Genomic DNA, 13,586 nt, shown 5'->3' on the forward strand with positions numbered 1-13,586 from the left:
TGAGGAATCAAATTATTAATTATTATTATAAATTATTAATTTTAACTTATCGTCTTCAATACTCATTTTTTAAATGTTGGCGCTCTTTTCACCAGTCCGATTTAGGTTGTTTACTTTTGGAATTTTGACATTTTATCGCATATCTGCTAATTTTCCGTTCCCTTATTTTTTGAGCAAACCTAAATGAGAATGACATTTCGAACTGTTCTCTCTTCTGCTAGTTTTACTACTAAAAAGTACTGGAACACAACTTAAGTCTTACTGAAAGTTATGAGAACGTAAAAGCGCTGACGCTACTATTTAGTTACGCTTACAATTCTCATCTCCATTATTTTAACTATTGATATCGATAACTTAGACGACATGCATTTTATCGATTTACCGATCCCTAACTGCTACTTTGACATAGAATTTTTGCAAAGTTACATTATTTTGTGGTGTTTCGTGGTCGTACTTGTTCCTCTCGCTCGCAAATCAAATTTTAATCAAAAGTAAGTAATATGAAGAAAATTTGAAAGAAATTCCCAATAAAATAGCAACAAACAAACAACGGGTTAAATAAAGCAATAAACATAAAGTGACAATAATTGAGCTAAAAACATTTGTAAAATGGAATAAATTAAAGAAGAGAAATTATAAAAGAAGTGATTTCATAACCTAGAAAAATTATTTCAATTGACAAGAAAAGAGAAAAATGTGGCGACGTCGTCGTGGATGTATTTGACATGGTAGTGTTAGTGGTGGTGGTGCCAATATGAGCGAGTGTGTGTGTATATGGTTGAAGAAAATTCGTAAATGGAAAACTGGGCAATAATCATGAGGGGAGGTATTTTCCTTCATGTATTTGTTGGTGTCGAAAATAAGTTTTTCGTTTTCTTTTTTTAGGCTTGCAAAAAAGGAAGAATCGCTGGTATGGTGGTGTATGTTGATTATAGACCGGTCTATTTATTTAAGTCATAACATGTTGGTTTTATCTTCTTTAATGGCCATTGCAGATAACCACCACCAGCCCCCCAAATATCTTTATCTGGTAGTGAGCGGACGGGAACACTGTTAAATGTTAATGTTAGCCGGTCAATCACATTGTTCAACCAGCTCGTTTGCTTGCTTGCAGTAACAGCAACCGGCGCTGCGCTGCCATAGCAATTGAAAATATATCGTAGTCTCTGAGTAGTGTTTGCGCCAATTACGTAACATACCTTTTTCACTTTTCTTCAATAATGTGAAAAGGAAATTTTGATTTCCTTTCATTATTTTCGAAACTATTCTATTTTTGGTGTGATCGGGTGATAGAACCCAAAGGATTTGAATAGGGATTTAAATCATGTTTCTAGAATATTCCTTGACGCCCTACTCTCTCCAGAGTGGTGTGCATCAAATCATGTGAATTTGATAAAATTTCACACCTTGCATAGATTTGAAAAAAATACATTTTGTTGTTTCTACACGTATCTGTGGGCTGCCTATCTTTGGTGTTGTATAAATAATAGACTTAAATTTTGTTTGTTTTCCCAGTTATCATTATCAGTTCCAATTATTAACATTAACATACTTCAATTGTTGTTATTGTTGTTGGAGGCCATTGCTGAATATGTGTTCTTATTCATTTCCAGTACACTTTCATAACAATGTAAAATTGGGCTACCAGACAATTTGGAAATAGCTATGATGTAGTCCCATTAATTGTTGTTTAGTTCCAGATGTGTCAAATATTTGTTGTGGTCCAACTAAAATCTCTTATTTTTTAGTAGGTACAGCTACCCATTGTGGTATATGACACTTTTTCATTATGTAATTCCATTTTTATCTTTGAGATACCTACATGACTAATTTGCCGCAATGGAGAATATTCTTTTCATAAATGCATATTTGTGACAAAAATTGTTACATAATATTGAAATTGTTTACTATTTCTAATTATAAGCTCATTTTTTATTTATAAAAAATAATTGTTTACTAAACATAAATAGAAGATTATTTGTACTAAAATATTTAATCTGTCTATGACAACATGGAATTTTTTTCTGATGACTGTGTCATGTAGAGAAGTGTCATTTGCCAATTTCCAAGGTTGCACAATTTTTTCAATTTATTGTCTAGGGTGGTGTTTTGTGCAGCGTCTTTATGTCGCTTTTATGATCTTCCTGTGATTTGACATTGATTGCTGCCATGGAAAATATAAACTGGAACAGGAAGTGTGTGTAGTTTCAATTTGACTTTCAGGGCTAATTCGAGAATGGAATTAGGGAACATATTAAGCTAAACATCCTCCGCCATCTGAACGACATACGTTTGACTACTACGAAAACTTAGGAAAACCCTTTCTATGCCGTTCTCATCCGTTACTTCCAAACGAAATGGGTCAATGACTGTGTCAACATTTCTTAATCATCGTCTGTTTGTACTTTAAATAATCCCCACTTAATGTAGTTCCATGCGATTAGTTTTTTAAAAGCAAAAAAATCCACACATGGGGTTCCTCAAATCTGATACATGACAAGAGGAACTACAGTTTTACTGTCCTGTTGGAAAGTCCAAGGTCTGCGGCCAAAATGTTTGCGCGTCTAAGGCTTTAATATAACCTCCAGAATATTTTCGGGTTAATATTCGGACGATAAATATGAGTGGAGAGCGACCACCGGCTGTTATGGCGACCCACACCATAGCCGTCGCTTGAGTTCTGTTGGCCAACCGAAGGTGCACATTTTCAGCTAACCTCTTTGGCAAGTAAACACGATCATTTTGTTTGTTTACAAACTGCTGGAGAACGAATGTTTTCTCATCGGAGAAAACCAAATTGGGCAGTTCAGCACTTTCGGCCAAGCGAAGCAACTCTTTAGCTCTTTTGAGTCTATGTTCTTTCTGTTGCGGTGTAAGTTCTTTCACTTTTTGGAATTTCAATGGCTTTAGCCCGAGCTAGAAATGACAGCAATCATCCCATCCTGTACTCCTCATAGTTTTATCGGTTCATTTCTGATATCACATACTATTTCCTTATTTTAAATATTTATAAATCCTAGGCATGTATAGTTTTATGTTTCATCCTATTTATTTATTTTTTTAATTTTTGTTGTATTTTTTATTAATTTTTTTAATTTATTTTTTTATTTTATTATTATTTTTTTTATTATTATTATTATTATTTTTTATTTATTTATTTATTTTTTTTTTTTTTGTAAAGATTATGCTTTGATTTTATTTCCCAATTCAAAAATGCAAAAAATATCAAATTAATAAACGTTTTGGAAGTGCTCAAGCTCCAACTGCCTACGTCCCTGACTCATGTATTCTTCAGTCCAAATACACCAAAGTTCAAATCTTCATTTGAAATACTAACAGTGAACTCCATGAGTTTTTTACTGAATTTTCATATACAATCATCTTAATGAAATATCCATATTTGGCTGACTCTCCAATGAAATAATAGTAATTATATGTTGTGACGTCATAGAAGAAAAATCAATATCAGGCAACAACTGACATTCTATTTTCAACACCCCAAATGTAGGGGGCTTGTTTTTGTATATTTTCTTCTTGCTACTTTTGTTGCACAGCTGTTGTCTTTGGCTCAGTACGGGGCGAATAATTCGATAATTTCTATCTAACCCCCCAAAAAGAAAAAGTAAAAACACAAAGTATAAAAAAAGGAAAGGCAAAGAAAAGCCAATGTGAAAACAATATTGAAAACAGCCACAAAACCGTGTTATCGCATATGACAGCGCAAACAGTTGTTAAGCAAAAGAGCTTGGGAGAGGGTGTCATCTGCTGCAAGAAAGGCTGTGCTGTGTATTAAAAAAAGAAAAAAATCCATCCGCCCCAACATACCAACCACCTAACCTACTACCAATATAAGAAAAGTGAAAGTACCTAGTTGAAGATAAAAGTACGTCATAGCGAACAGTTGTTTTGTATATAGTGTTCTAAAAAAACTATTTTTGTAAAATTGTCTTCTTTTGTGTATATTGCCAAAAAAGAAAGAAATAAATGTGTTGTGTGTTGTTGATTGACCTTAAACATTCCTTTCTATCCTTGAGAGACCCAGTTCTCAGTGCTAATAATTGTATGATGGCCACCTGAGTTGTGTAATATTTATTGAATTTCCAAGCATTGCACACTCGTAGCTACCAGTCGGCAGAAAATTATAATAATTATGACCAATCAAGATAGCAACAAAAAACATGAAAAATACTCAGGTCCTTTGCGTGTTTTGGCCACATTTTATTTTCAACCATCGTGGCTTTTTCCAACAAGCGATGAAAATAGAAGAAAAACTTTAAAAAGGGATTTATTGATTTTTAGCGATAACGATGACGAGGCAAGTGTTTCCAGTAACAAAAATTGAATTTGCTTAAAAAAAATTAGTTGTTTTAGGTGTAAAATTAAATTTATTAAAAATACCTACTTCTTTGTTTCTCCTTTTTCAAATATTACATCATCCTCCTCAGTCATCATCTGCTGCTAAAGGTTTTTACAAATAATTTTGTGGCTGTTGTTGTTGTTGTCTGTTTTTGCAATTTTTTTCTTATTCTTATTTTATATTCTGCTTGCCACATGCAACGAAGGAAAGAATATGATTTTGTTGTTATTTTTTCTTCACATTTTTATTGTATTTCTCTCATGTAGAACATAAAAACAACAACAAATTGAAATAATAAGACGTATTAAAGGTTATTATATATGTGTATTGCAACATATCTTGTTTATGTGTCCACACTTTAAACCTTCTTCATTGCATTTGTTTTTTATTGTTTCTAGCCAACAGAAACCCACAAAAACAACGCCATGTATTTAGTTTTTCACAATTGTTTTTCTTTTGTTTTAATGGCCACACGTTTAAAATTCTTATTGTTGTTGTCCTCGCGGGTGCATCTTATATGTTGTCATTTATTATTTTCATATGATGATGTGGTGTTTCCCAGTACTTATCATAATCGTACAATTTGGTATTTGTTTTGGGGACGAATATTTTTCCAATAATTGCCTAGAGAGGAAAGAAAATGGAAAGAAAATCTATGGGAATGGATTTATATTATTTGAATTATAAAGTACTAGGGTTTGATTTATATCACAAATTGGTTGAGTTTCATTCAATACCCAAATGTTTTGTGGTTTTGTAGGAATTACGAAGTTTTCCACTCAAAAAAACTTACCCATTTTTCTGGCCCTAAATTATATTCATCAATTTATATTTTTTATACAACCAGTTGTTTTTCCAATATAAGAGTGACACTCTTAATATTGAACAATACCAAGAATCGTTGCAATTCTTTTTAGTAAAGTTTGGTTGGTTGATTAGCTCTCGAATTGAGTTTTGGCTACAGAGGGTATACATTATTTGATACGGCCAAGACTTGCCTGCACAGAAATAGAAAGGATGGTCTGAATTTGTTCCAACTTTGCGAATCCTAATATATGTATCAGTGCTAGGTTAGGTGCGAAAATGGACAATATCGGTTCACTCCATCAAGTACCTCCCCCACAAAGGGTCAACATTAAGAGTCCGATTGTCTTTAAATTACACACATCGCAATATTTTGATTAAACTAAGGATTGGTGTGAAAATGGAATATATCGGTCCACTTCTTCCGGTAACTCCCCCACAAAGGGTAACATTTTTGAATATTCATGAGGCTCATAAAACACCTAATTAACATCCGATTCCATTCAGACTTGGCACATCTCAATATTTCTATCAACACAAGATTTGTTACAAAGATGGTAGAGATCGCACCATTACTTCTGGTACCTCCCCCACAAAGGGTTAAAAATTTGAATAACCAAAACGATCATAAAATCCGAAATACGCTTCCGGTTCTCTTCAAATTACACATATCACAATATTTTTACCTTGGGCTAAGGTCTGGTGAGAAGATGGTCCACTTCATCTGGTATCTCACCTACAAATGGTAAACATTTTGAGTATCGATTGAGCTCATAAAACGCGAAAATAATGTCCGATTCAGACTTGATCCATCTCAATATTTCCATCAACACAAGATGGTAGAGATCGCACTACTTCTTTTGGTATCCCCCCCACATAGGGTTCAAGATTTTGAAAAATAAAAGGCTCAAATAAAGCGAAATAAGCATCGAACTCCATCCATTCGTCACCTAAAATTTAACACATACAAAGATTTTTGCTAACACAAGATCTGTTGTGAATCTACCAAATCTACCTCACCCACAAAGGGTCACAATTTCCAATACTTATATCTGTCATAACTTGCGAAACAAGTCGGTGATTCTTTACAACTTGCTAATGAAGTATTAAAACGGAACACATCCGTCTGCTACATCTGTTACCTCACTCATATTTCCACATTTTCCAAAAAATTGAACATATCTCATATAGAGTATAGGAAGTAGTCGATATAGTCCAAATTTGTCAAGTTGTAATATTTCTATGAGTCTTAGGTCAGATACGAATTGGCCAACTGCTTCGGAACCTCCTTCATAAAGAGTCAAGAGTTCGAATAATTATAAGTCAAGGTTGGGGGCATACATCTGTGGGAAAAACCAACTGATACTATTTTTCTTGTGTTTATATAAAAGGGGACCTTCGGCTGACTTTTCAAGAGCCCATTGACGAAAAATTATCCTTTGCAGTAGGTGGTTCGCCTTCAATTTTGTACAAGCTTTATTTTAGAAGGTTTCACTCCTAATCTTTCCGCAAGTAACAGAGGTCCTATTGCATCGTCAATTGATGGTCTTCATTGACACTGGCCGGTACAGCTGCACTCGACGTAAATTTGTTGCGAAATTTTATCTCGAAAGCCCGAATAGTCGCTTCAGTGTTTTGATTTTAAAATTCAATGAATAGGGCAAATGTTTTTCGTTTGAAAGGCGACTACTCTTGGTTCCCAGTCGACATTGGGAACCTATCCACAAGTTATATGAAGTCTCCAATCTTACCCAAAATGTATAAAAACTGATAATTCTTTCCCATATTTATTAGCCTCATACACTATTGGTGTCGATCCACTCCTTCTGGCACCTCCCACACAAGTAGACAAAGGTTTAAAACATAGAAAAATGTGTTTTTTTTTTTTTTTTTTAATTTTTAACAAACATGGATAAAATATTACAGTATAAGGTTGACTATAAGTGAACACACTATACGCTATCGACTCAAAATGGATCATATCGGCCCATCTCTATAGTAAATAAGGCTGAAACCCGTCTAGCTGACTCACTCACGCCATCATAACACTTTGGCCTTTCAGCATTTACTCAATGAAATGTTTTTTTTTTTTTTATTATTTTCTTTTATTTTGCGAGAGTAGAAAAAGAATCTCGAAAAACCGGTCATTTCACTACAGCCGAATGAACGGCCGACTAACCGATCGATCATTGACCTATACCTCTTGCTGTGTATCTGTGTGTGCGTTGTTTTGCTTATTTTGGCAAACGAAAATAAATACCAGAAATTTTGTTTCACTGTAATAGGCTAAAAAATAAAATTTCCTGCTTTCTATTCGTATTTGTCTGGTCTGTCTACATTCTAATGTCGTAAAGTGTGTCGCTAATTTGTTGTTATCTTCACACACAGACACACAAACGCATTTAGAACAATAATGTGCGTCGCGTCATTACTTGCGTGTTTTTTCTGTTTGGTAGAGAATTTGTCACAACTTAAAATAAATGCAGAAAGCCAGAATTATCTTATCAATAGAAAATGGCAAAATATGTGTATTTATATCTAACATGGTCTAAAATAATATTGGAGATATTAAATATAATCCACAATTACGATGAAATTGTGTGTGGGGTTGTATCAGATTAGGTGGGATAAATAATAAACAGCATTCGATTACTTAGCGAATACTAAATAGATAAAAAGGCCACAAGATATGAAATTTCTACACTAATGGGTAATTTGGTTTATAAAAACGTTTAATTTCTTATCATTCTCCAAAAAATATGCCAACAAATTTAATATGTTAATTGTTTATATTTCAATTTTGATTTTTTTTTCATTTATTTTAATTAATTGTTTTTTTGTTTTCATTTTCCACAGATGGCTCCTCCATCATTCTCCGATTTGGGTAAACAAGCTCGTGACATCTTCGGCAAAGGTTATCATTTCGGTTTGTGGAAATTGGACTGCAAAACCAAAACTCCATCTGGCATTGAATTCAGCACAGCCGGCCATTCTAACCAGGAATCTGGCAAGGTTTTCGGTTCATTGGAGACCAAATACAAGGTTAACGATTACGGTTTGACCTTGACCGAAAAATGGAACACAGACAACACCCTCTTCACCGAGGTTGCCGTACAAGACAAATTGCTCGAGGGCTTGAAATTGGCCTTCGAAGGTACCTTTGCTCCACAAACTGGCAACAAGACTGGCAAATTCAAGGTTGCCTACGGCCATGAAAACGTTAAAATCGATTCCGATGTCAATGTTGATTTGAGCGGTCCCTTGATCAACGCCTCCGCCGTTTTGGGCTATGAAGGTTGGTTGGCTGGTTACCAGACTGCCTTCGATACCCAACACGCCAAGTTGACCACCAACAACTTTGCCTTGGGCTACACCACAAAGGACTTTGTCTTGCATACAGCTGTGTAAGTAGAAATGTTTGCAAGAAAAGTCAATTACTTTATATTAATTGTTAACTTTTTATTGAACAGCAATGATGGCCAAGAATTCAGCGGTTCCATCTTCCAAAAGTGCTCCGACAAATTGGACGTTGGTGTACAATTGTCATGGACCTCTGGCAGCAACAACACCAAATTCGGTTTGGGCGGCAAATTCCAATTGGACAAGGATGCCGCTTTGCGCGCCAAGGTCAACAATGCCTGCCAAGTTGGTTTGGGCTATCAACAAAAGTTGCGTGACGGCATCACCCTCACCCTCTCCACCTTGATCGATGGCAAGAACTTCAATGCTGGCGGTCACAAGATCGGTGTTGCTTTGGAATTGGAAGCCTAAGCCAATTGTCCATAAGTTTTTTAATTGTACTAACACTACCAAATAATTATAACAACAACAATAAACTTTCACAAACAACCGAAGTATGTAAAAACAACAACAACAACATCGTCATCTCAGCAGAACAACAAGAGCAACAAATTACACTTCTAATTATAATAATGTTAAAAATTTCAAGCCGAAAATTATTTAAACCGTAATTAAAATGATTGGGTGAAGAGAACAAAAGTTTCAGTTCATTTTGAAACATACATTCTAGTAAAAGAAGAACAAGAAGAGAAAACAACAAATAAATAAAAAAAAATGCTAAAAACCATTGTTAACCATTTGGTTTAAGCCAGTTAAGAAAACCAACATCCAAAAAAAGGACAAACACGTTTTTTCTTAGATTTTAGTAGAACCTTATTAATTTCCCCCACTTCCTTCCTTTCTGTGAAAAGAAAACGAAAAACAACACAGTGTGTTTTTTTCGATTCCATTTTCCTGACCTGCTACCCTCGCCACGAAAATCTTCTACTCTATTGAAAACTGCCCAGCCAGATAAATTATATATTTATTTACTACTACTTTTAAATCATTTAAGCTGTTATTATCGAAACAGTTATTTCAAGCAAAAAATATACTTATATTGCAGAGTAAAGTCGTCTCTGTGCATTTAAATTCTGTGACGTTTTTGTTGGGTTAAGAGATGTTTTGTTTTTGGCTGTGTTCTTTTACGTATCTTGTTTATCTGTAGCAATTCCAATGGGTTCCACTGTGATCTTCAACCTCGTCAAATATATTCGCTTAACAAAATGTTCCTGTATTTTAGTGTGGGGAGTATGTTAGCTAATGTGTAGGTGTATCTCCTAACATAACGTCATTTTAATTTCTGGGTTACCCATTAGGTCAAAATTAGCATGATTGTTTTCTTACTTCATACTCTTAAACTATTGATAAAACAAGTAAAATAGTATCAGTCGGTTTTGCCTACAGGTGTATACCCCCAGCCTTGAGGTATGATTATTCAAGCAGTTGACCCTTTATGGGGGCGGGTTCCGAATCAGTTGGTCAATATTGACCAATCGGTATCTGACCTAATCCTAAATTTCGATAAATCACATATTCATATCATATTTCTGGTTAAGAGAAATATTTAGAGATTACATGTTGTAAAGAATCGCCCGAATTGTTTCGCAAGTTATGACAGATATACAGGGTGACATAAAAAAAAACTGCAACAAAGTCAAACGCCATAATTTTAACATTTTTTTTTTAAATTTTATTGAATGAAAACAAAAAATGCCGCAAAGCATCGAAAGCATCAAATTTTAAAATAAGTTTAGATTTGTTCGAATTGGTCACCTTTGGCACGAATTAGGCCCTTCAAACGGCCAATAAAACCGTCACACGCTGCCCGAATGTTGCTCGGCGGCATTTTGGCCCATTCCCGGCGAAGTGCTTGCTTGAGGTGATCGACACTTTGGTATTTTTTAGTGACAACCTTGCTTTCCAAATACTCCAGACACAATAGTCCAACGAATTGATATCCGAAGATTTTGGTGGCCACTGTGCGCCGGAAATGAAGCGAGGAACCTCATTTTGTAACCATTCTTGGGTGACGCGTGCTGAGTGCGATGGTGGTGAGTCCTGTTGGAATGTCCAAAGTCTACGGCCAAAATTTTTGCGTGCTCAAGGCTTTAATACCCCCCTAGAATATTTTCGAGATAATATTCGGCATTTATTCTGATGCCACGGTCGATTAATACTTGCGGAGAGCGACCATTGGCTGTTATGGTGACGCACACCATCACCATGGCCGGCGCTTGAGTTCTGGTGGCCAACCGAATGTGTACATTTTCAGCTGACCTCTTTGGCAAGTAAACACGATCATTTTGTTTGTTTACAAACTGCTGGACAACAAATGTTTTCTCATCAGAGAAAACCAAATTTGGCATTGAAAATGTAGACATTTTGTGGGGGAGGTACCAGAAGGAGTGAACCGATATTGCCCATCTCCGAACTCGATCCAAGTTTGACAATAATATTACGATGTACCAAGTTTGGATCAAATCGGATAACTTCGAGAGTAATCATGCGCACCAGCCAGACAGACGGGCGATCGCTAGATCGACTCCAAATATCCTGAAACGGATTTGATCCAAAAAAAACCAAACGTCTAAAGCCGTTATTTCGATGAGGAACGTTTTGGCCGTATCAAATGATATATACCCTCTCTCTCTAGCCTTAAGGCTGGGGGTATGAAAAACTGCGAAGTTTTTATATAACCTGGCGGAGTGGGTAAACCCGTAAAATATGGATAATGGGTAATAATATAATGCCATTGTTCTTCATTGTTAGTAGGGTACAATTGGATATTCAGACATTTCGTCTTTCACTCTGATATAAATGAGTAAACACTGACCCGTGAATATCCACGTAAAGTCACTATAATAACCTCTGAAGGAAAATATACTAGTTTATCAATAATATATTTTTTTTCAATTGTAAAAACAGACACACTTATTAAAGTTATGAGACGGGTATTTGTTTCACTAGATAATTGACTTGGAGGCTTACAAAAAGATTAAGTAAATGTGAACAAGAAAACATCAAATTAAACTAATTAAACAACTATAAAAAATATTGCTCTGTTCCAGAACCTGAAAGAATGTACTATTTTTGCAATTTTTTTTTCGATTTCATAAATGGAAAATCAGTTATCGTTGTAAAAACTTGTACATTCTTGAAGTTCTGGAACAGACCAAATATGTTATTAAATCAGAAAAGCAATCAGATTGCTCAATTATGCATGTTGCTTTTCCAACTCCAACAATTCTTTATTCCGCTTTTCCATGCATTTTTTCACCCACGGATGTTGCATTACATCTACCAAGGTTAGACGGGAGCTACCAGTTTTACGTAACAAATTTGATATTACATCTTTAGCTCCGACCGATAAGTAAGGTGGATAATGTATGGCCAAACGGCGAATTTTATCATAGGTCACCTCGTTTTCATTTGATTCGAATGGTGGGCCACCGGTCAAGAATTCATAGCATAGAATTCCCAAACACCACTGATCAACGGAATCGTCATAGGTATGGCCCTCAACCATTTCGGGGGGTAAATAATCCAATGTACCGCAAAGGGTTTTACGTCTGCAACACAAAAAAAAAAATTCTTTAACATTTTTTTGCCGGTCACTTTAAGAAAGAAAACTTACTTATTTGAAATGGTATGTGCTGACCAACCAAAATCAGCCAACTTCACATCATCGGCTGCGGTCAATAGTATATTTTCCGGTTTCAAATCACGATGTATAACATTATTCAAATGACAATAGTGCAAGGCATCTGCTACTTGATATGTATATTTGGCGGCACGGGGTTCGTCGAAACGACAATTTGGCGAACGTCGTAGTATTTTAAATAATTCGCCCTGTGATGCCAGCTCCAAAGCCAAATAAATACGGCTATCATCATGAAACCAGGTAAGCAAACGTAGGATATGCGGATGTTTGAGACGTGATTGAATTTCTATCTCCCTCAGGACCTGGCGTTGAACATTACCTTTTTGTAATTCTGCCTTGAACAGCACCTTCATGGCCACCATGAAATGTGTGTGGCGCTCCCGGGCCAGATATACACGTCCAAATTTGCCTCTACCCAGAGGTGCACCCATTTCAAAATCACGCGTCGACCATTCGTATCTGAAATAAGTACAATTATAACCATTACCAATATAAGGTGTCTGAAATATTTTAAACTCACGCTGTGCCATATGCTGGATGCTGCAACATTCTGAGACACAGGTCTTTCACATAGTCCTTGTGTTCGTCTGGAACCTTTTCCATTAGCTTTGGCAAATCATGGCGATTTGGTGGCTTTTTTGCTGATTTGTGCATGTTTTTTTATGATTGAAGTATTTTTTTTTTAAATATAACAATTAATTAATTTTCAAATAAATACTATTTTGTAGAGGTATGTTAAATAACTTTAGATCAACAAATGCCGCCAAACGAACGTTCCTCCTTTCAAAAACGACGCTAGTCTCAACTGTTTAGAGTTGGCAAACAATCGATAAAAATATCGATAATTTTGTTTGAAGGGAGTATCGTTGATGGTTTTTCCATCGATATTATCAGACAAAATGACAGGAATGGGAGTGTGGATTGTCTATAATAAAAAATAGGTGTTCGGCTCCAAATCCTGCAAGAATCCGCTAGTTTTGCTATCTCTTTCGATATAATAAAGGAAAAATCCGTAATAATGTTAACATGTTTACATTCTTGAAGATTCTGGAACAGAGGAATGGGGGAAAATTCGAGCATGCTTGCTCTATTCCAAAGCCCGCACAAACTATAAATTTGAAAATTTTTCCAAGATTTTTAATACATGAACACACCTAAAGTATTCGTTATCTTTCTGACCCCTGTCTTACTCTCCTCAGAGTCAAAAGAGTTATTCAACTTATATCATGTAATAATTGACAATTGATACATGATGCCAAATCTTGCATTCTTTTAAAACCGGTGTAAATAACTTTAATATAAATGGAAACAACATTGCCTGTTACTGGTCTGAGTTTCTAAGACGTCTCACTCTTGAAACAACTAAAATCATACTTTTCCTTTATTTTTGTTAATTATTTTAAATGTCGTTTGTCCAAAAAT

General features: G+C 35.3%; 2 protein-coding genes and 1 long non-coding RNA gene across 3 annotated transcripts; 2 read left to right on the forward strand and 1 right to left on the reverse strand.

The window, feature by feature from the left end:
- Nucleotides 1-497: 497 nt before the first annotated feature.
- Nucleotides 498-1,996, forward strand: LOC131803831 (uncharacterized). The gene is made up of 2 exons (XR_009342790.1): nt 498-826; nt 886-1,996. It is a non-coding gene; the product is annotated as an uncharacterized LOC131803831 (long non-coding RNA).
- A 6,021-nt stretch (nt 1,997-8,017) lies between these two features.
- LOC101900152 (voltage-dependent anion-selective channel) lies at nt 8,018-9,592 on the forward strand. The gene is made up of 2 exons (XM_005184395.4): nt 8,018-8,565; nt 8,632-9,592. Exons 1-2 carry the CDS (start codon nt 8,018-8,020, stop codon nt 8,930-8,932), a joined length of 849 nt encoding a protein of 282 aa, XP_005184452.1. The 3' UTR covers nt 8,933-9,592.
- A 1,792-nt stretch (nt 9,593-11,384) lies between these two features.
- On the reverse strand, nt 11,385-12,971 carry LOC101901023 (aurora kinase B). Its single transcript, XM_005184400.4, has 3 exons — nt 12,685-12,971; nt 12,138-12,623; nt 11,385-12,072 (listed from the first exon to the last, which is right to left on the reverse strand). Exons 1-3 carry the CDS (start codon nt 12,816-12,818, stop codon nt 11,718-11,720), a joined length of 975 nt encoding a protein of 324 aa, XP_005184457.1. The 5' UTR covers nt 12,819-12,971; the 3' UTR covers nt 11,385-11,717.
- Nucleotides 12,972-13,586: the final 615 nt, after the last annotated feature.

This window comes from Musca domestica, unplaced genomic scaffold (genome assembly GCF_030504385.1).
Source record: "Musca domestica strain aabys unplaced genomic scaffold, Musca_domestica.polishedcontigs.V.1.1 34, whole genome shotgun sequence".
NCBI classification, from domain to species: Eukaryota; Metazoa; Arthropoda; class Insecta; order Diptera; family Muscidae; genus Musca; species Musca domestica.